This window comes from Carettochelys insculpta, chromosome 20, assembly GCF_033958435.1.
Source record: "Carettochelys insculpta isolate YL-2023 chromosome 20, ASM3395843v1, whole genome shotgun sequence".
NCBI classification, from domain to species: domain Eukaryota; kingdom Metazoa; phylum Chordata; order Testudines; family Carettochelyidae; genus Carettochelys; species Carettochelys insculpta.
The window spans coordinates 7,015,483-7,037,009 of NC_134156.1; the positions used below are offsets into that span (position 1 = coordinate 7,015,483).

General features: G+C 50.2%; 1 protein-coding gene across 6 annotated transcripts in view; it reads left to right on the forward strand.

Moving 5' to 3' along the window:
- The window catches only part of LOC142023627 (cytoglobin-like), a 120,579-nt gene that overhangs the window by 41,977 nt on the left and 57,075 nt on the right, over positions 1-21,527 (forward strand). Inside the window, exon 4 of one of the 6 annotated variants that reach the window (XM_075014770.1) lies at positions 2,401-2,638. The exons of 3 other annotated variants lie outside the window; for them this stretch is intronic. In XM_075014770.1, coding sequence (XP_074870871.1) covers positions 2,401-2,589 — 189 coding nt within the window. In that variant the 3' untranslated portion in view covers positions 2,590-2,638. Of the gene's footprint in view, positions 1-2,400; positions 2,639-10,155; positions 10,208-18,466; positions 18,512-21,527 lie in introns of those variants that run through there. 2 more of the 6 variants (XM_075014772.1, XM_075014768.1) reach the window with 2 other exon arrangements.

The window sequence follows — 21,527 nt, forward strand, 5'->3', positions numbered from 1 at the left end:
AACATATGCAAATGTGCGCCACCAGTAGAAACAAACGACCTAGCTGTGGGCACTTTGCTAATCATCTGGGTGGCATTTGCATCTCTCCTGAGCGGCCGCACGGGGGTACAGCTTACAGGGAACACTGATTCCCCCCTCAGTGAAATGGTAACAACCATAATTTACAAAGCACCAGCTAGTTACACAGGGGAGATGAACTGTGGAAAATTCCACTTCTCCCCAACGCAAAAGCCCCGTCGAGGGTCCCACAGGGGCCTTGGTGTCTCTCGGTATCATGCAATCACCAGCTTGGAGCTCTCAGCTTGGCTGGAAGGACTGGGTTCCCACCCCTAATTAAAGAAATATTCGGCTTGCACCGTCTGGTTAGTAATAAATCCATCAGGCTGGCCTGCCCCCAGGAAAGGAATGCAGAAAGCACTAAGGAACATATGTTCCATCTAATGGCTCGGTTGGCCGGGTCTCCTGGCTTCCTGGCTTGGAACAGGCCTGGGGTTTAATGTTACTCTCGCTTGCAGTGGTGTGTGTCCGGACGGCTCTCTGCAGGCAGTGGAGTTACTTACTCCAGGTCTGTGCCGGTAAAAAGCCAAGCAGAAGTCAGCCCCCTGCGCATAACCAGGAAGTGGGCCATCAGGGGGCAGCTGGAGGTGCGCAGAGAGGGAAGATTACTGGCTTTATTTCAGGTACAGATTGGGCCAAACTCCAACGCCACATCTGAGCACCCTCCGACTTTGAACGATGGGGAACCGGAGCAGAAGGGCACAGCTCGGGCTCCACTCCAACTTGCATCAGCCAGTATCTTGTCTCCTGGTTACAGCAGACACCCAAGAGAAGGGCTGCTTGAAACACCTAGGGGCCCTGTGCGGTGTGGAAACCGGGGGTCTTCCCCCTTCCCTAAAGGACCCAAGAAAGTGCACCCCTCCCAGAAGCTCCCCTGCTTTTACTGGCTTAGCTGCTGAAGGGTGGTAACCCCCTGCTCCAGCTCACCACAAGACCACACCCCGAGGTTGGGCCTGCTGCTCCCCCCACCCTTCCAGAGTGAGGCATGACATGAGGGCGGGGGGCTGGGCCAAACCTGGGTGAGTCCCAGACAGGGTTCCCACCTCTGAGAGAGAGCAAAAACTGGCCACTGCCTGCTTCCAAATCACCACCAGCAGCCGGACACTCCTGTCCCCTCCCAGGCACCTGTTTTCCAATCCCCAAAGGAGCAGGCGCCTCACCCCCTTGTTGGTATGCTGGGGACCTGGCACATGGAGCAGGACCTGGCTGTCACACCAGCTGTTCTCCTAGGTGCCTTGGGTCTAGGGGAAGCAGCCATTGGCGCCTCCCGAATAGGCACACAGCAGTCTCTGCTGGTTGTAGCTGGCCGGGGTATTTTCCCTACTGCCAGGTAAAGGTAACCCCAGCACATTGCAATTGGCACCATGGGAGAGAACCTGGCCAGGCTGGCTTAAAAGCATCCAGGTGGCACCCTTAGGCCCAATCCTGGTTAGCAGCCCCCCTAAGATTGGAGGCCTGGTACAAGGGCACAGGGTGCGTACTTCTTCATCTAGGCCAGACCCGACGACAGGGTCCCGGGTTCCATTCCTGGCTCTGCTACTGATTAACTGCAGGATCTTGGGGATGTCATCCGAGGCCACGTGTTCCAGAGCAATGTTTGCCTTTGGGTACTTCTAGGTAGGGCTGCCAATGTTGGACTTCAGGAAACATTGCTACCCATGCGCTAGATTGTCTCCTGCCTAGGAGGAAGCTACCCAAGGCCCTGGATCTGAACATCCCTAGACTTGGAAAGTCCAGAGCCAGGTCCAAATTTTGAAGCTATTACAATGGGCCAAACCAAAAATCTCTGAGGAAAATATAGCTCTAAAGTGTGCAGCTCAGGACCATCTCTGCCAGGAGCCCACCCAGAGTTTAATGTCACTCTCACTTGCACGGCTGCAGTCAGCTGGAGCACAACTCCAGATCGGTATTGACAAAATGCCAAGCAGAATTCGGCCCCCGGCACATAACTGCGTGTAGTGCCACAGGGCATCCTGCAGAGGCAGCTTGAGGGATGCAGAAAGTGGAGATTACTGTCTGTATTCAGGGCACAGACTGAGCCACAGCTCAAATGCCACATCTGAGCACCTCTGTCTTCGAGTGTTTGGCGCTGGGAGCAGCCACCAAGACCCAGCTCTTGCCACACATGGGGTTAGCTAAGGGACGGACGCTGGCCATATGTTGGAGCAGAGCCTCTCCAGGGGCCCCAGTAGCAGAGGAGTTGAGCCAATTGGTGATCTTCTGGTCCCCCCACAAAAAGGGTCCCTAGGAAAGGAGATTTAGCCCTTACGCTGGGCGGGAGGTGAGTTGCTGATAGGATCTCAGGGGAAATGAACCAGCCAGACACATCCTCTGGTTTTTCAGGAGCGCCCTGGTCGCAGTGGTGGTAAACACAGCAGCAGCATGACACAGCCTTTACCGCCAACCCGAAACACCACTGTCCATGAAGAGCAGTTTGCCTTGCACCCTAACTGTGCCTGGGAGAACCTCATCTGTCTCATTGAAAGTGATCGCTCAGTTAGCATGTGGGAGAACCTCAGGGGAGTCTTATAACCTGACCAAGTATAATCTAGACATGCCCCCACACTCTCCAACTACAGACAGTCTATTTCAAATCACCTGCACTGTGGCTGGGAAAAAATAGCCTCTGTTTCCTGCTATGGCTATTAGGAGAATGAGATCATCTGAGTTTCATGAGACCTTCTACAGTTCCGGAGAATTCAGATGCCATCTGCTCTGCAGGGTTCATTACATTGAATAACACTTGAGATCTTGGTCAATGAAATTCCAACCCTGAAGAAGGGAAAAGTCCTTCAGACTTCAGAGCTCCTATCCTAGAAATCCACCCATAAGTAACACCCATGCATACTTACGCAAAAAGCTATTCATGGCCATCGCCGGTGTTTTCAGGGTTAAGACTATATACACAGAATGCATGATCCATTCTAGCAACATATAGGCGTTCATGGTGAACCTGGCCTAGATCTCATCTCATAACTAGTACAACTAATGCTAACCATAATTCATCAATTAATAAATCAGTTGCTCAGGATTAACACTGGATTAGCATAAAGCAGATCAAACCGAGATGATACATCATTTTTCATGTTGTAATTCTTTTCCTTATGATTTGGCTTGGAGCAATTTGATTTTATCTTTGGTGACACCTAAAAGGAAGTATTGATGCTTATTTTAAAGGCTTTTTCAAATAATTGAGTAAATTGTTGGCATAGTGGAAAATAAAGACAAAAACAGTTACTAGTATTCCAAAAATTAATGACTTTAGGAGCTGAGATTCAAAACAGATTCAGAAATAAAATCCCATTCCTTGGTATGAAAGTACTTATTTTACTTTTAAGCAGAATGATAATTATTTTAAATGAATACAAACATGATTATTAGCCTTTAAGTACCATTTAAAATAATTAATTTGCAGCTCTTTTTTTTAAATGTTAGGTAGCAGCTATGAATATCTTCTCTTTTCTTCTCGTCTTCTTTTTTTATATATTGGTAGATGGAAAGAGTGACTTTACATTAAAAGAAGCTGTATACTTTCAGGCTGCATTGTTTATTTCAGATTAAAGGAAAACAACGAAACGAGAAAGAACAAAAGTAAAATTTCCCTGAGAGAGCACTGGGTGTACTTCTTTGTAACAATCTGTACTAAAATCTGTGACCAAAATGGCTGTTATCTCTGCATACAGTCTGAGTTCTGAGATCTTGTCACAGGCAGGACACTGAAAACGATGTAGCATAGGTTACTTCTATGCTGGGGGCATGGTTCCCAGCTCACATACACACACTTGCTCTACCTCTCAGCAATGCAGCTGCAATATCCTGGGCAGTAGCCGCAGTCACCCCGAATACAAACCCATACAGATCCCATGGGCATTTGGTGCAGTTAGCTCACACCCTCACTTGCAGGATGCGGGCTCGAAGTTTACATTTGGTTACCAGGTTATATTCAGAACACGGCCAAGATCCTGCCCTCTGTGTCCAGGGAATCAGGTAGAATTATCCCAGTGTGAGGTGAACAAAACCTCTGGTTCTCATCGGATCTTCTTTGCTTTAATACCTGCGCACCTCACAACCTTTGCTGTATGTACACTCACAGCTGCCCGGAGAGGTAGTGTAGCACCCAGCTGTGCAGCTGGGGAACTGAGGCTACGTCTACATGGCAGCATTATTCTGGAATAAGCTTTTCCGGAAGAGATTTTCCAAAATAGCTTATTTCGAAATAGTGCATCTACACACCGCACACAATAGAGACAATTTCGGATTAGAGCCCCTGGAAGCCCTATAGCTTATTTCAAAATTGCCCTTTTTTCCTGTCTACATGGCCCCTATTCTGAAATATCTGTTTTGGGATAGGCGCTATCGCTCGTAGAATGAGGTTGACCGAATTCGAAAGGAGCCATCTGCTACTTCGAAATGATTTCAAAATAGCAGGTTTTGCTGTATAGACACTTGCAAAGTTATTTCAGAGTAGCCGCCGTTATTCTGAATTAACTTTGCTGTGTAGACACACCCTGATGAGAGACTAAGGCCAGATCCTCTAAGGTGTTAGGTGCCTAATACCCATTGAGGAGCTGGGCCTGAGAAACTGGACAAAGAAATAAGAGCTGGGCCAGGAGCCAACTTCTCCTGGGTTCCAACCTGCTGCATCTCCATTATACCATCCTTCCTTTGCAACCCCGCTAGCCTGAATCCACCTCTTTCCACACTCAGCCTGGCCGTTTGCTGCAGCCCTCTGATCATTCACTCTAAACCGGCAGCAAATGGGAGACCCCCAAGTTAGTGAAGGGGGTGGGAGAAAGGCAGGGAATCTCTAAGCCTCAGCCCCAGACCTAAGGGGGTGGGGAGAGGCCTGGTGAAATGCAGCAGGGAGGGGGAAGGTGAGTAACGAGGGGTGTCAGCCTTCGTTACACGCTTCCTCCAATGCACTGTGAGCTCGGTTTGATATGCACATTGTCGTGCCGCTGGCATCGGGCTGATTGTTGTCTCTGCAGATCAGCCGCACGCTTCTATATTCCAGACCATGTCAGTGGCCTTTCTCTGCACGCTTGTCTGCCTCCGAGGGCTAAAGAGCTGTGAGAGCCCTGAAGCGTTCTCATTAGCACCTTGATTACAGTGGTTACCTGTAGCCAGCTATCAGGCCCAATCAGACTTTTCATGTGAGAAAAGACAGCAGGAAAAGGAACTGCTGAAACACCCAGAGCAGTGCCTGATATTTACAGAAGGCACCTCGCTAAGTCCAGGGGCTTTTCATCTCCCCCTGTCTCAGCCCTGCCTTGTTCACGAGCACAGGCCAGATTCAGCGGGTGAAGGAGAACCGTGTTCCACCAAGTTCAGCATCACACTCTGCATGCTGCCAGTTCCACAGACATTCATGGACTAATACCCCCAGCGGATATTACTCCCTCAGAGCCAGCCCCAGACATCCCGGTTCTACTAGCCTCATTTCGCAGAAGAAGAAATGGAGGCTGGGAGAGCTGAAAGGGCACAAGGACACACAGTGAGCCAATGGCAGAGTCCTTGGTATTGATGGGAAGGGCTGGTCCCATGCAGTGTCTGTATAGACTGCGGAGGACTTTTCCAGATCCCTCCCCCCAAAGGACAGCAGTGCACGCCGGGCAGGGGCAAAAACAGGTTTTAAGGCTTGGGTGGACAGGACAGCGGAAAGGCCCCTTTGGGAGCAGAGACAACAGAGGGCACGGTATAACTTTGCAAGACCATGACGCTTCTTGAGTAGGACCCTAACATGCAGTTCTGCAAGCACCTGAAAAGTTCTGCAAGCAAGACTGTTAGAAATGGGTCGCCCCAGAGCCACTGGGAGGGTATTTTTACTCAGGGAGGAGGTTCCCATGGGCTCTTCCCAGCCTCACAGTCACCTCTTTCCCCTCTTCCCACATATACAACCCCCTCCCCAACACACACACACACACACACACACACTGCTTGGCAGCTCCACCTGGGACCTTCAGAACTCATCAGTGCTGCTTTCATGATAGCCGGGGGGTTGATACAGCGCAACAAAGGAGTGGCTCCTGCTTCAGCCAAGGAGCTCAGTTTGCCACCTCCTCCGCGGTCCCAGTCATTAGTATTGCCAGAGCATGGGGCTGGCTTTAGGATTTCAGCTAGGCTTCCCATGTCCCCTGGCTGCCCCCAGGCCACACACACTTTCAGAAGAAGGCTTGTTTGGAAGAGGAGCTGCCACTGTGGTTTCCAGTGACTCCCACTTGTGACCCTCTGCGGCATTTCACATTCCCCATCGAGCTGACGGGAAGCTGCTGAGTTTTTGGCTTTCGCATTCACTACCCAGGAGCCCATAACCCTAACTGGCCGGCGTCAGAGTGAGTCTGGCCAGGCCCTCTTCCCAGACAACCAGCCCTCTCTGCCTGACCAAGCCATCGCTACGTGCTGCCTCCCCCGGTTTCTGTGAATATGCCTGTGGGGCCAAGGCGGCTCCTGCGAGTGGACCCAGGGGAATCTATTTATAGCTTCAGCCTCTCACCGGGCAATTGTTTATATGGGAATGGAACCCAGCAAATCTACACTCTCATCCCACAAAATGTGCCAAAGGTGGTGGGCTGCCTCCCAGCCTCTGGGGCCTTTTCCTGCTTAACTAAATACTCTCAGCGCAATTGCAAATGTTTATCCTTTGGGAAAGCAATAAAACCAAAACAGATCCCAGCAAATGGCTTTATTTTTAATGCTTTTTTTCCATGGAACAAGTGGGAGGATAAAAATAAGAGTTACCCAGAAAGACCTGGGGGGAGAAACGTCTCACAGAGCCCTGGGCTGGCCTTCCAGCCATGGAGTGCTTGCTGAGTATCTCTACAGGCATCACAGATTATGTGGTGTTGCTCCCTACAGCAACGTTCTCAAGGGCTGAGATGTACCTTCACATGAGATCGGGTTTGATTAGCTCTATCCACGTCTGGAATATTTGTGTCCAGTTTGGGGCCCCTCAGTATAAAAAGGATGTGGATGTGCTGGAGCAGGTTCAGAGAAGGGCAACAAAAATGATTAAAGGGCTGGAGCACATGATCTGTGAGGAGAGGCTGAGGGATTTGGGCTTGTTTAGCTTACAGAAGTGAAGAGTGAGGGGTGATTTAATAGCAGCCTTCAACTTCCTGAAGGGGAGCTCTAAAGAGGAGGGTGAGAGATTGTTCTCAGTGGTGTCAGATGGCAGAAGAAGCAGTAATGGTCTGAAGTGACAAAAGGAGAGGTGTCGGTTGAATATTAGGAAACACTAGTTCACCGGGAGGGTGGTGAAGCACCGGAATACATTGCCGAGAGAGGTGGTGGATTCTCCATCCCTAGAGGTTTTTAAGTCCCAGCTTGACAAGGTCCTCTCTGGAATGACTTAATTGGGGTTGATCCTGCTTGAAGCAGGGGGCTGGACTACATGACCTCCTGAGGTCCCTTCCAGCCCTGGGATTCTATGATCCACCTATCCTGGAAGTCAGTCATCCAAATCGTCTCATTGAGGACGGTGAGTGACTGACGGGAAGGATGAAAGCAGCTGGTCCTTTTCTTGGTTCGCTGGAGAGGCCCTAGATACTATGGGCTGAATGGGAGACTGAAACGCAAGTAGAACTTGATCGGTATTGCTGTCCCTTTTTTATGGGTGGGAGAAATGAAGCCTGAAGAAGGTGTGGGCCTGGACCAAGGGCAGCATCGGAGTCTGGCTGAGAACACAGAGCACAAGCCATGGTTCCAACCCTGTGTCCAAAACCTCCCTGTGGAAACATGGATCCAAAGATCAACTTTCCTGCTGAAATGAGAGTTGAATGCAGAAGCCCCTATAGTTCTATTGCTGTGGGGGCGGCTCCCATCCACGGCTCAGGAACCTCTTGCTAGGCACTGCACACACAAAACTGAAAGGTGGGGTTTGCCCCAAAGAGCTTCCAATCTCAGGAAAAGTGAAGAGACGAGGGGAATGCAGCAGGTGGAGGGGATCGCAAGGACAGGGTCTCAAACGTAGGACTGGAAGAAGTGATCGCGTCCAGCTCCCCGTACTGCAGAAGGACCAAGTCAATGTAGCTGAAACGCTACAGCTCAGCATGCTGGGCAGAGATAAACGCTGCCAATCTGGGGTCTAAAACTACAAATACATTTTCAAAAATGGTGCTGTTCTCTCCCCACCCAGCTCCCTCCTGCCAGCTGCCCCCCTTGAAGCCCTTGGGCCTGTTCTCCAGCTTAAATGGGCCACCTGTTAGGAGAAGAACCCCGGACTTTCCCTCTCCTGTGGGGACTCCAGGGGCACAGGGCCAGCATGTTACATCAGATAATCCCACTGAAGTCCCTAGTGGATCTGATTCTTGGAGGTGCTGAGCACGCATAGCTCCCACTGGCCTCTCTTGGAAGTGCTCCAAACTGCTGAACATCTGGGCCAATAAGTTTGCTAGCATAAGGTGGGCAGGATGTACCTTCAGCTGTGGACCTGCTTCAGACACTGCAAGAGAAGGAATAGTTTGGTGGCACACACTAGGGTAGCCAAGATATTCACCATTAACACTGGCACTCAGATGGCAAGGAAAACACAGGCCAATGGCAGAAATTAAGGACTGACTCTCGCAAAAGCATCCCTCCAGCTGGCACCAAATGGCAGCCAAGACCTGAGGGGGACATAAAGCTTGAACCCCCTGCCCTCCCTCACAGAGACCCCTGCTCCCCAAAGGTTGGAAAATGATAGGCGAGTGTGTGTGGAGAAAACATATTCTGTCCCTGCCCAGGGCTGCACTTGCTCTGTAGATAATCAGCTGATTTTAGCCCTTGGGGTTCTCTGTCCACACTGAATGCACTTGAAAACAGAAGACAAACAGAATGGGAGCAAGGAACTGGGATAATCAGTTTATCACACTTCCTTGAACCGTTTTCTGTGATTTCAAATTCCTTTGTCTCTGTTTTCTCCCTTCCTTCTTATAACACAGATCCGGGGAAGGGTCTGCAGCTACTTGTGGATAAAGACCCGTGCAGACATAAAATTGTTATCCACATCAGCAAATGTGATCTGTGGATAGCCACATCCATGGATGCAGATACCTGTGGATCTAAATCATATACCTGCATATCTGCAGGATTCTAGGTACAAAATTTGTATCTGCATCTGCTGCTGTGTCTGCAAAAATGAATGGCAGATATAAAGCAGATACCTGCAGAGTTGCCTGGCTCTAATTGCACATGGCCTGGCCAAATGCATGACCAGACATTACTAGACCTGAACATTTACCAAAATAACAACTCTTGAATAATTAAAAGTGCTGACAAGCTCTAAAACCTGGCAGTCTCATCACCCAAGTCCGTGTGCTCCTAAGTCCTTTGGCACTAAAGGTCGGAGATATTTAGATAAGAGATTGCATTGTGGAGATGCTGTAATATCAGACTTGCCTTCAGCTGTATACCTAGGCATTTGTGTCACATGTAAGCACTTCTATTGCTCTGGTATAAAGCTTGGACACGGGTCCTACATTCCATGCATCCCTTACCCATTCAGTGGTGCTGGAAATCTTTCCTGCTTCTCCAACCAAGAACCAATATGGGCTCAGTCTGCCCTCTGCTGTTCAACATAAAATGAGGCCAGGGAAATCCCAGAGGAGTATTACCTAGGAAAACGTCAGGGACATGGAAAATGCTGCTGAGATTAATGGGAATAGCAGCAGACACACTGGGGGGTAAGAGTCTTTTTTGGTTACTATACAGTGATAGAGAAGGCACCAGAAATACAAGGACTCCAACAAACATTGTACAGAGAGAGTAAACCTCAAGGGATATGAGACACTGCTTAGATATTATAGAGGGGAGGGGACCAGATGTCAGTCACATGGTGTCCCAGGATGTTCTGCAGATGGTGCATAGACTTAAGAACAGCTGCGAAGAGGCTGTGGATATGGGAAATCAAACTGTAGCTATACAAGGATAAAGCCACTACACCAGATGTACAGGGATTTGTAAAGGCTAAGTGTGAGGTTCACAGTAGTGGCTCCGTGCATTACTCCTGCATCTTTGGGCCTATTGTATATCACACTGCCTTGTGCTCAGAGCCTTCCAGGTCTATGGGCCAGATCTGGACTTGGATGGCACAGACATCCAAGCAATCCACTCTTGTTTCAGGGGAACAGTCCTTTGATGACACCTATTCCTTGGGCTGAGTTCTGAACATACGCCCTAGGCTGCCATTGGAGGGTCTAAGCTGCCGGGTCTGCTCAACTGCGTCACACATTGAGCCACAAAGATGTCACTGCACTTTCTATAATAAAAGGAGTGGGACAGGCCATGTGTCCTGCCTGAAGCCCATTGAAACTACTTACATCCTGCTGACTTAAAGTCCTTCCCTCGCTTAACTGAATTCTTCACTTCTGGTTCTACGGAGCTGCTCTGTAATGTTGCAGGGCACCGGTAAACTGGGGCTGAACTGCACCGGTGGATCCAGTGTATCATTACATGTTCTCCCCCTAGAGCCAAGTACATCACTCACGCCCTTTGAATTCACAACATGAGTAATGGGGAGTGAGCACAACATGGAAAGAACACAATGAAAATACAAGTGAAGCAAACCCAGTGAGTATATTCTCACTTGCCAGTTGCACCCACACTAATCCTCTCCAAGGGTGAGCGTCGAAGGCCAGATGTGATACCTGCCATCCATCAACTCTTCGGAACTTTGCCCGGCCGGAATGCTGCAGGCCTCAGGATGCAGGCACCAGCTATTTAAAGCCCCAGCCGCTCCATTCCAGCATTGCAGGATCCTGAGGATGAGAGACGCTTGATTAGCTTGAAATGATGAATTTGCTACAATGCCAGTAGGTAGCACCTGTCTGGGCTTGACCAACTGATGCTGTAAAGGATAGTGACTAATTATACGGACATCGAGGCCCACAGTTTTCAAAAGTGTCCACTAGTTTTCAGTGTGCACTGAGAGACACCCACAGCCAACTTTCTGAGGTGCTGAGGCTCCCTAGTCCCCATAAACTGCAGTGGCAGCTGTCACTGCTGGCTATCTCTAAATAGGAAGCAAATTGTCCCTCACTCAACTGAGTGGCCCCATAGCAGTAGCCACCTTTGGAAATTTTGCTGAGCTGGATTTAGAATTCCAGAGATCCTGAGCCTGTGCTCAGCGCACAAGGTTTTTTCCACCTTTGCTCCTGGTGGATCTTTAACATGGTCACATAACAGATCCATAAGAATGACTCTCCTAATCTAGACGAAGAGAGAACTGGATCGACTGCTGTGGGAAACTGCGCAATGGGTTCATATTTTTTTAACAGGCCTTTGGCAGAACAAAGGTTAAAGCTGGAAGAGAAACTTAATGGGATGGTTACAATTATGCCCCAGTTGAATGAGATGATGCACATCTGAGAGTTCAAACAGCTTCTGTCCTTCCACTGGGACACCTTTTATTTAAAACTCTGTACCACACTGGCATGAGACAGCCACTTTTTGAGCCTCAAGAACTGATGAAACTTAATCACAGAGCATGTCCAGGGGTGCTGCAGGGATGGCATTAGCTAGCACGCCCTGCAGATGGCGACACTGTCTTATAATTAGATCATAGACCTCAGAGGAAAGTCCCTTCCAGGTAGTAAGATCTTCCTCTGCCTCCTGTGGGTTAGAAATATTTATCTATAGGTTCTAACACCATGTCCCTCTCTGTGGTAGTATCTAAGCAACTCAGGGGTCCCTGTATGCGTCACTCATTCAAACGTGATGCTGATTTCTCAGCACCTCCAGCCTTCCAGTCCAGCTCATGTGACCCGTGCAGCACGCCTACCTCTCTAGGCCTATTGCTTAAGGTAGGGACATGGTCCACAAAGGACGAGACCCACCACCGACAGCCAATTCCAGATGCTTCAGAGGTAGCTGGGAGGACTCCATAATGAACAACCACGCAACAGCCTGGCCCTCTGCAGAAGTTTCTTCCCCAGGCACTTAGTGATTGGATTCAATCTTCTGGCATGAGAGTTTCAATCCTCCTTAGTGCAACTGTGGATGCTATCACAGTACCTGCCTTCTCCAGGATATCTAGTGGCACTGATATCCTGGTTAAATCCATGGTGGACAATCAAGTGGGTTTCTTAGGCTGATGGTGCTGTCACCCCCATCAGGTTAAAGCTCTTTTGCCGTATATCCTGGGAACAGGTCTCTTCATGTTTTCCCTGCAGCTATTTCTGATCAGTTCAGCTGCAAATACTTTGGCCTGTGGCCCAGCTGACACTTACGGATCCAATGGACATGGCACAGGGGCATTACTGGCACATGATGGTATATATCACATTAGTGGATATGTAGGTATAGGAGGTTGTTATGATCATGAGGATTAGCCAGCAACCTGGGAATAAAAGGGTTAACCTCCTTAGCCAGGTGGGGTTGGCCTATAGGAATGTAGGTAAGAATTAAATTTTGGCTCCTCCCTCTTCTGTTCTCTGGTCTTTCCTCTTCTTTCCAGCTAGGAGGGAGAGAGACACAGAATAGCTCCTTCCAGGAACAGGCCCTCCAATCTTCTGTAAGTAGGGCAGAGTTTAGATAGACCCGTTAGGCTTTATTGTTTTATGGTTTGGGAAGTGGGTGGGCTCTAATGTCTGTGCACTTTTTAGAAATGTTCTTTTACTCTCCTTGTAACTAAGTTCTAGGCCCATGGTGGAGACTCCCCATGTGTTTTACATTGTGACTCTTCCATCTAGTCATGAGGCTTGCAGCACGAATATGGTTGTAATAATAAAAGTTCTCTCTTTTTCTTTTTATTAACCTGGTATTGGTTAATGTTTGTCTCCTGGTTTTTACTTTTGGGGCTGAGATTTCCCAAGTCGCCTCTCCCTGGTTTCCTTATTATTACTTGGGTGGTGGCAGCAAATTTTATCCCCAAAATCTAAGGTTTTTAGGATTTTTGGGGGGAAGTTGATACCAAAACCTGGTAGATAAGGTTTTGGAGGTACTTTTACAGGCCCCCACTTCTGCATTGATCTTGCTAGAGTGGGGAAGGAGCCATGACAGAAGTGTGTTAGCAGGGCAACATCATCAGATCTGCCACACTCACAGGGGCTCGTATACCTGCACATCCACTAATGTGATAGATGTCATCATGTGCCAGCAATGCCCCTCTGCCATGTACGTTGGACAAACTGGACAGTCTCTGTGCCAAAGGATGAATGGACATAAATCTGACCTCAGGACTGGGAATGCACATAAACATGTAAGGGAAAACTTTACCCTGCCTGGACTGTCAATGCTGGATTTAAAAGTAGCCGTCCTTCTACAAAAGATTTCTATCACAAGATTACAGAAGGAAACATCAGAATTGGAATTCATTTGTAAATTTGACACATTTAACCTTGGCCTTAACTGGGATCTGAACTTTTTTGCGCATTACAAGGACAATTTCCCTACCTTTGATATTTTCAGGAGTGAAACACATCCTGCTTCATCAACTGTTCTTGCTAGTGACAGGTATCCTTTTTATTTTTCCACCCTTCCTTCCCTGCTGTAAAAACCCTGGGTTCTATTTTTTCTACTCCAATCGTCTGAAAAAGTGGGCCTTACTCACAAAAGCTAATAAAACCTAATAAACGGGTTAGTCTCTAAGGGGCTACATGACTGCTTGTTTTCATTATAAACATCTCTAAGCCCTGTGTGTTGAGTGGCATGGTGATGAGGAGGTGAAAGGGGTAAGCTGGTGTGTGTCACACTTTTGGCTGTGATTTCTGTGAGTGCCTGGTGGAATGAGGTCTGGGCACTATACCGGGATGCTTGGAGGACTTGGGAGTTGGGGTGTAGCTGTCATTCACCTGTACAAAGAACACATGGCCTACAGCAGCCTGGAGACTGGTGCTCGTGTTGCCAGAGGCTGGTGGAGTTGAGGAAACGACCCACAGCAGACACAGACCTGGTTCCTGCTCTCTATGGGAAGGGGATAACGAGGTGCCTCTCAACTCTGCATCCCCTGTGGAGAAGTGACTCGGGGCCATTGAGCGGGAGGACATGGCTAAAGCCCAGCCCTGCATGGTCCCCTTATGATTAGAGGTCTAGATGGGACCTAACTGGCTTCTGTAACTAGACTAATGCTTTGGACAATCCCGGTTATATTAGGCCCCATTTACGTTAGGCCTCTTAACCGCTTTGCAATCAAGTTCCCCTGACTCTGGTGTAATGGCACAATAGATTTAACCTAACCATGTGTCTACACAAGGAAAGTGACTGTCATACTTATGCAGGGAGTCCTTGTTGTAAGTCACTTTGCTATAAATCGTTTGGCATATAAGTTGTGAATTAATGCAGGGAAGCAGATTCATTATAAATCGCATTGATCCGCACTGACATTGTTTAGGGGCTGAGGGACCAAACGCCAGGAACAGAGCAGAGCTTCGTGGTAGCTGGGTGGCAGGCGCTGTAGGGCAGGGGCCCTTGAAGTGAGCCCTGAAGTCAGGAGGGATGGGTGGGGAGCCGCAGGGAGCCGGGAGGAGTCGGGGCAGGGAGCTGGCAGGGAGTCGGGGGAGTAGCGGGGACGTGCAGGGAGCTGTGGAGAGCCAGCAGGGAGCTGTGGGAACAGGCGTGAACCGGCGGGGAGCTGGCAGGGACGGATGGAGAGTCGGCAGAGAACTGCAGAGAGACGGCAGGGAACTTCGGGGAGCCGGTGGGGACTGGCAGAGAGCTGACAGGGAGCGGGGTTATTTTTTCTATGTATTTATTTATCTTCTTATTTATTTCTATTTTATTTCTATGTATTGTTTTTTGTGGGTTAAAGGTACATCATATGTTCCACATGTGTGAACTGTATGTGTTGCGAACATATCTCAAGCTAATTACATTCATGGAATCATAGACTTCTAGGGCTGGAAGGGACATCAGGAGGTCATCTAGTCCAGCCCCCTGCCTAACGCAGGAGCAGCCCCATTATTCCTTATGATTATTAATTCCCCTTTATAGGTCCTTTCACTATAAGTTGCATTATTTAGGAACGTAACCTGGACTCACAATGAAGACCCCTGTACTTAAAAGGTTGTTACAAGGAAGACAAAAAAAATTATTCTTCTTGGCCAATGATGATAGGCCAAAAAGCAATGGGCTTAAATTGCAGCAAGGGAGGTTTAGGTTGGACATTGGGAAAAATTTCCTAATTATCAGGGCTGTTAAGCATCGGAATAAAATGCACAGGGCAGTTGCAGAATCTCCATCATTGGAGCTATATAAGAACATCGAACAGATGGTGCTCAGTCCTGCTGTCAGGGCAGGGGACTGGACTTGATGACCTCTTGAGGTCCCTTCCAGGGCTAGTGTTTTATGATACTTCATGTGTCTCTGCAACAGTTGCTGCTGAACATGCCTGGACACGACCAGCTATTAAGCCCCACCCTACCTGGTCTCTGCTGTTCACTACTAGTCTCTCAGAGCATCAGCACAGTGCTGTGGAGCAGCACATGTAAATGTAAATATGGTTGGAGATACACATCTCCTAGAACTGGAAGGGACCTCAGGAGGTCATCTAGTCCAGTACCCTGCCAAGATGGCAGGACCAAGCATCATCATCTATTTGCCCCAATCCCTAAAGGGCCTCCTCAAGGATTGAGCTCGCACCCTGAGGTTTAGCAGGCCAGTGCTCAAACCACTGAGCTATCCATTCCCTGCCAGGTTGTTTTCCTTTCTGCAATGGGCAGTGATTTATTTGGGGCATTCCTAAGGGTAAATCTACACTAGACCTGAAAGTCAACCTTAGACGCATAATTCCAGCTAAGCCAATTGCACAGCTGGAATCAACGTATTTAAGATCGATTTATCAGGCCGTCTCCACAGAGGGAGATTGATGGGAAAAGCTCTCCTGTAGACATACTTTATTTCTCATGAGAATGAGGAGTTCCAGGGTCAACTGCCAATACCTGATGGTTCAATTCAGTGTGTCCCCACTAGGCAAGCTAAATCCAAACCCCGGAGATGGACCCTGAGCGAATCTTCCAGTAAGAATAGACACACCCTCAGAGAGGGTGGAAGCCACCTAAAGGGCTTGAAGATGCAGACAGAAAAAACATAAAATTAGGGCATTATGAGTAGGCAGGCAGAAGGATAGCTCACCGGTTTGAGCACTGGCCTGCTAAACCCAGCGTTGGGAGCTCAGTCCTTGAGGGGACCATTTAGGGAGCTGGAAGGGCAGGGATGGTGCTTGGTCCTGCTAAGAGGGCAGGTGAGTGGACTTGATGACCTCCTGAGGTCCCTTCCAGCTCCATGAAATGTGTATCTCCATTCATTTAAAATAATAATTAGCTCCTCTATTGGCATAGTTCTAACATTAACAAAACCTCAGGATACCCAGGCAAGGTGAGTAAATAACATATCATAATATAGTTCACGAATGCTAATACAAACGGCTAGAGTGGAGGAGAGGCGAGATAAGGAAATGTGTCTCTTAGGGCTGGAAGAGCATGACTCCTGGATAGATACTACAGTGGGTGGGTATGTGTATTCAAGATTTCCTCTTCCTTACAGATAACACTTCACACACTCCTTAGACGTTCAAAGCACTATACAAACAATTGCTAATTAAGCCTAATTGCATGCTGGCAGGCTAGGTAATAAGGATTATTATCGCCTTTCGCAGGGATTGACATTGCTGGTTGAAACAAATTATTAGACCATCAAACTCCTCCTTATTATCATCATTCCTGTGGATTTCCCAGAGCTCAGTCCCATTCTAATGTTAAATACCACAGCCCCCGAGTTCTGGCATTTCCTGCAGGAGCGTATCCTCTTCCAGTTTTAAATCTCTACTGATCAGGAGAACCCTTCCTTCTCTTTGGTTTAAAGTTCCCATTTCTCAACCCCCACACATACAACACTTGTAATTGCACCTGAGCCAGCCGGCTTTCATTAAGGGTGTCAGATTTTGAAAAAGGTTAGGCAGGACACACCAAGACTGGCTGGCAGCCCCAGTCATGGGAACCCTGGACAGGTGCAGGGGATCCTGGCAGATCTGCGGCTGGGAGCTGGCTAGGGTGCAGAGTTCCGCCAGCAGCTGTGGGGCGCGGAAACCCTGGCTGGGGTGGGGAATTTCCCTGACAGGTCCTGCATCACCCATTTAGGTAAAAATGTCCAGTGGGACATTTTTGCCTAAATGCGGGACACAGGAATTATCAGGAAAATTTGGGCCTGTCCTGCAGGTCGCAGGCTCCCATTCCATAACTGAGCAAAGGGAGACAGAGAGAGGGTAAGGCCCAGATTCTGTTGCAGCACCTAATTTTGCTGACTGCTTGGGGAAGGGCTGGCGTTACCTACATGCAGAAAACACAGCAGCTTAGGGCATGTGAAAATTCAGGGCACCACTGGGTTTTAGTATCTACTCATCCCCTCTTCCTTTCCCTGCTCTGTGGTTCTGCTTCCTCAGGGTAGTATCAAATTAACTTAAAAGTGAAAAAGCCGGCCAGCCAATGAGCTCAACGCTGAACCTGCGCCAGAGCCATCCAGCTGGTAACGAACACGCCGAACAGGCATTTGTTTACTCCAGGTACACAGAGTCAGTTTCGGAATTATCAGAGGGGTAGCTGTGTTAGTCTGTATCGGCAAAAACAACGAGAAGTCCCACGGCACCTTACAGATTAACAGATAAGCTTTCGTGGGCAAAGACCCGTTTCATCATCTGCTGCTTGGAATTGCACATCTAAGATCGACTTTCGGGTCTACTGTAGATTTGCCCTTAGGAATGTCCCAAATAAATCACGGCCCAGTGCAGAAAGGAAAACGACCTGTAGACAGGCACTGCCTGGCAGCACAGAGCACTGTGTTGATGCTCTTGGAGAGTAGTTTATGCTCCAAAATATCCGTTAGTCTATAAGGTGCCACAGGACTTCTCCTTGTTCCTGAATTTACTGGTTTACTCGACAGGACATGAGTTTAACGTGTGCTTTAAAAATATTTCATCGGTGTGTTGCTGATGAGTGTAAAATCACACCTTGAAACAATAATCAGCCTCCCCCCCCCGCCCGCCCCATGTGGGCTGCCCTCACGGCATCCCTGTAATAGAAGGGCCGGTAGCCCCACAAGTGCTCAGGGCAGCCCTGGCTGGGGCCAGCTGCTCGGCTGCAGGATCAGACCTGGGGACCCCAGGGGAGGGCCTGATGGGGGAAAAGCTGCGAAGAAGGGAGTCTGAGAAGGCAGGAGGCGCAGGGGGGGAAGCCGGCCCCAGCTGCAGGGCCCCTGGGGCGTTGACAGGAGGGCTGGGGATGCGCCGGGGGAGATCCTGCCCTGCAGGCGGAGGGGCTCTGGGGGGCGCTGTTCCCCGCCCCGGCCGCCGGAGTCGGTCTCTGGGACGGGAAGAGACTTTCCCCCGCCCCACGTGCTTCCCACGCGGCTCCTGAAGAACCAATGTCCCGCCGGGCCCGGCCCGGCCCGGCCCCGACTCCGCCCAGGTAGGGCGAGTTCCGCCCAGCTTCTGCCTGAGCCGGCCCGGGCGGGCACGAGGGACGGGACGGAGCCAGTGCGGGCGGCGGAGGTGAGTGGGGCGCGGCAGTCTGCGAGACCGCGGGGAGGGGTGCCGGGCGCACGGCGGGGGGAGGAGGTTGTTGGGGCGCAGGGAGAGGCGGGGGAGGGGTGCTGGGCGCACGGTGGGGGGAGGAGGTTGTTGGGGCGCAGGGAGAGGCGGGGGAGGGGTGCCGGGCGCACGGCGGGGGGAGGAGGCTGTTGGGGCGCAGGGAGGGGTGCCGGGCGCACGGCGGGGGGAGGAGGTTGTTGGGGCGCAGGGAGAGGCGGGGGTGGGGTGCTGGGCGCACGGCGGGGGGAGGAGGCTGTTGGGGCGCAGGGAGAGGCGGGGGAGGGGTGCCGGGCGCACGGTGGGGGTACAAAGGGGCGGGGGGAGGAGGTGGCTGGGACGCTGGGAGGGGCGGTGGGGGGTGCCGGGGGCGCGGCCGCGGGGGGAGGGGCGCAGAGCCCGGCTGGCTGCACGTTGTGTTTAGTTACTTTGTATCCGATTCCGGGCGCGCCGCTTCGTTCCAAGTCTGAACGCCCCGGGCGGGCGCTTCCCCTCCGGGCGCGGCTGGGCAGCTCCTTCCTTCCTCCCTCCGGCCGCGGCCCCCCCGGCCCCGCTGCTGCGCCCAGAAAGGCCTCGCCTGTCCCTCGGGGGCGAGCGGCTCCGCTGCGCCCCGGGCCTCTTCCCGGGCAGGGCTCGCTGCGGGGGGACCGCCCCCTTCCCTGCACGCCCCCCCAGTCTCGCCTGCAAACGCCCATGGCCCCCGCAGCTCTGCCCGCGGGCGGCTCGGTGGGACCCACTCCCTTCTGCTTCTCAGCTGCCCTCCCCCGCACCCCTGCTCTCAGCTGAAGCCCGGAAGTGTGAGCAGGGAAACTGCTCTTGCCAGTGTCTCCCTGGGTGCCAGAGGGTAGCTGTGTTAGTCTGTGTCTGCAAAAACAAGAAGTCCTGTGGCACCTTATAAACTAACAGATATTTGGCAGCAGTGCTCCCCAAAGTCTGGTCCCTGGCCCAGTACTGGTCCTTGGAAAATATGCAAATTGTCTCCCAGGATCCTATTGCTTTGGTACACTTCATGTTTTCCCGCATAATTAAGGTAAGAATAATGTTAGGTGCTGAAGTATTTTGTATCCAGAGTTATATTATTATTGAATAAATAACAACCAGTGCAAACTTTATTCATTTTTCATTCACTTTTTTAATATGCATTTATATTTTTGGATGCCAAAAAGGTGCTAAAAAAACTGGATTCCAACTATATAAAGTTCGGGAAACCCTGTTTTGGAGCATAAGCTTCTGGGGGCAAAGACCCGCTTTGTCAGATGCACCCTGATGAAGTGGGCCTTTGCCCCCGAGAGCTTGTGCTCCAAAATGTCTGTTAGTCTGTAAGGTACCGTGGGACTTCTCACCATTGTAAGAGCCACAGGACAGCCACTGCTGCCCAGGTCCAGGAGTGGGGAGAACCTCATGGCAGGACCAAGTACCATCTAGACCGTCCCTGGTAGAGGTCTATCTAAGCTGCTCTTAAAATATCTCCAGTGATGGAGATTCCCCTACCTCCCTAGACACTTTATTCCAATATTTGATAGGAAGTTTTCCCTCCTGTCTATGCTAGCAGATGCAACCTGCAGCAACAGGGGACAGCGGGGAGAGTTGGTGTAGAAATGCTACCCCCCTGAATGATGTTAGCTCTGTCAACAGCGGCATTTTGCCTGTCAACATACCTGCATCACCACTGGGGGTCTGGTTGTCACAGCCTTGTCGGTGAGGGATGTGTGGTTTCACATTCCTGACTAGCCTAGCTACGTCGTCCGAACTCAAGTACAGGCTCAGCCTCCAAATGGACGTGTTTGCGTGTCTACCTTGTCCTGGTGTCAATGGCCAGGCCCACCGACTCGGGGGGAGGGCAAAGAGGGCAGTTGCACAGGGCTCCAGCATTTCAAAGCGGCCTGGATCTCCAGCTATCACCGCTGCTACTGCAGCAGCCAGAGCTCCAGGCCCTGGGGGCGGGGGGGCAGCACCATGGTCTGAGTGACACTAAAGGTTAACTGCCCTCTCTGGCCTTGGCTTGGCTTGGCCAGGTTCCCCTCCCACCTTGCCCCCTGGTCAGTGATGGCTGTTGAGCCCACTGTAAATGGCTATGAATAGCGCAGGGATGGTAGCGAGCAAGGCCCCACATCTTTTAAAATGTCAAGGTGGCTTTTCTGTTGTCCCTTTTCTCACCAGTTGCTGTGGGAAGGCAGGCACCCAGCCATCAGCATGAGTTTGTGCTCTAGTTTTTTCAATTAAATGGATAGCTCCTGTTTTGGCTACCCCAGAGAGGGAAGTCAGTAGTCATGTGGTTTGGGCTAAAACTGTTCTTGCTTAATATGCAAATTTTTAAATTAGTATGTAGCTGGTGGGCAGATACTCTTCTTTTTGGTCTCAGAAGGGTCTTATTGTTTAACTCAACCCTTGCAGATGCTTAGCCAATATTCCAGTGACATACAGAGTGGTGCGGATGCTTACCTGGAATTTCCTCATTGGTAGTGTCTCTCTTCAGCAAAACAGCTGCCCCAGCTGCGGACTTAGTCTCTAATTAAAGCTGTTTCTGACATTTTCTGTGTGCTGCCTGTTTCTCTTCCCCTCCCTCCCTCAGCCTTCTCAGGGGTGTCTTGAGTACCCTGACTGCAGCTTCTCTGTAGGAGGCTGGGTTTTACATGAGTGCTATTGCCTAACCCAAAGACACAAACAGTTACATTAGTCAGCACTTCCATGGGTCATGCAAAGCCATTGACTCACCGGTGACAATTGGGGAAGGATCTGAAAAACTGGCTGGAGAGAAACATGTGATGCAGCCAGTAGCGTTCCCATTTAAAAGGAAGAAAGGTGAGGGCACCTAGGTTACCCAGCGCCATTTCCTTTCTTAGCAACATTGGCACCACGCTTCAGAGGTGTTACGCATTTATTTATGTACCATGAGCAGGCACTACTTCTGCTGGATATAAATGGTTGCTGCCCTTCCTAGCTACAAATCTAGCGCTGTTTTGGCTGCATGGACACCACT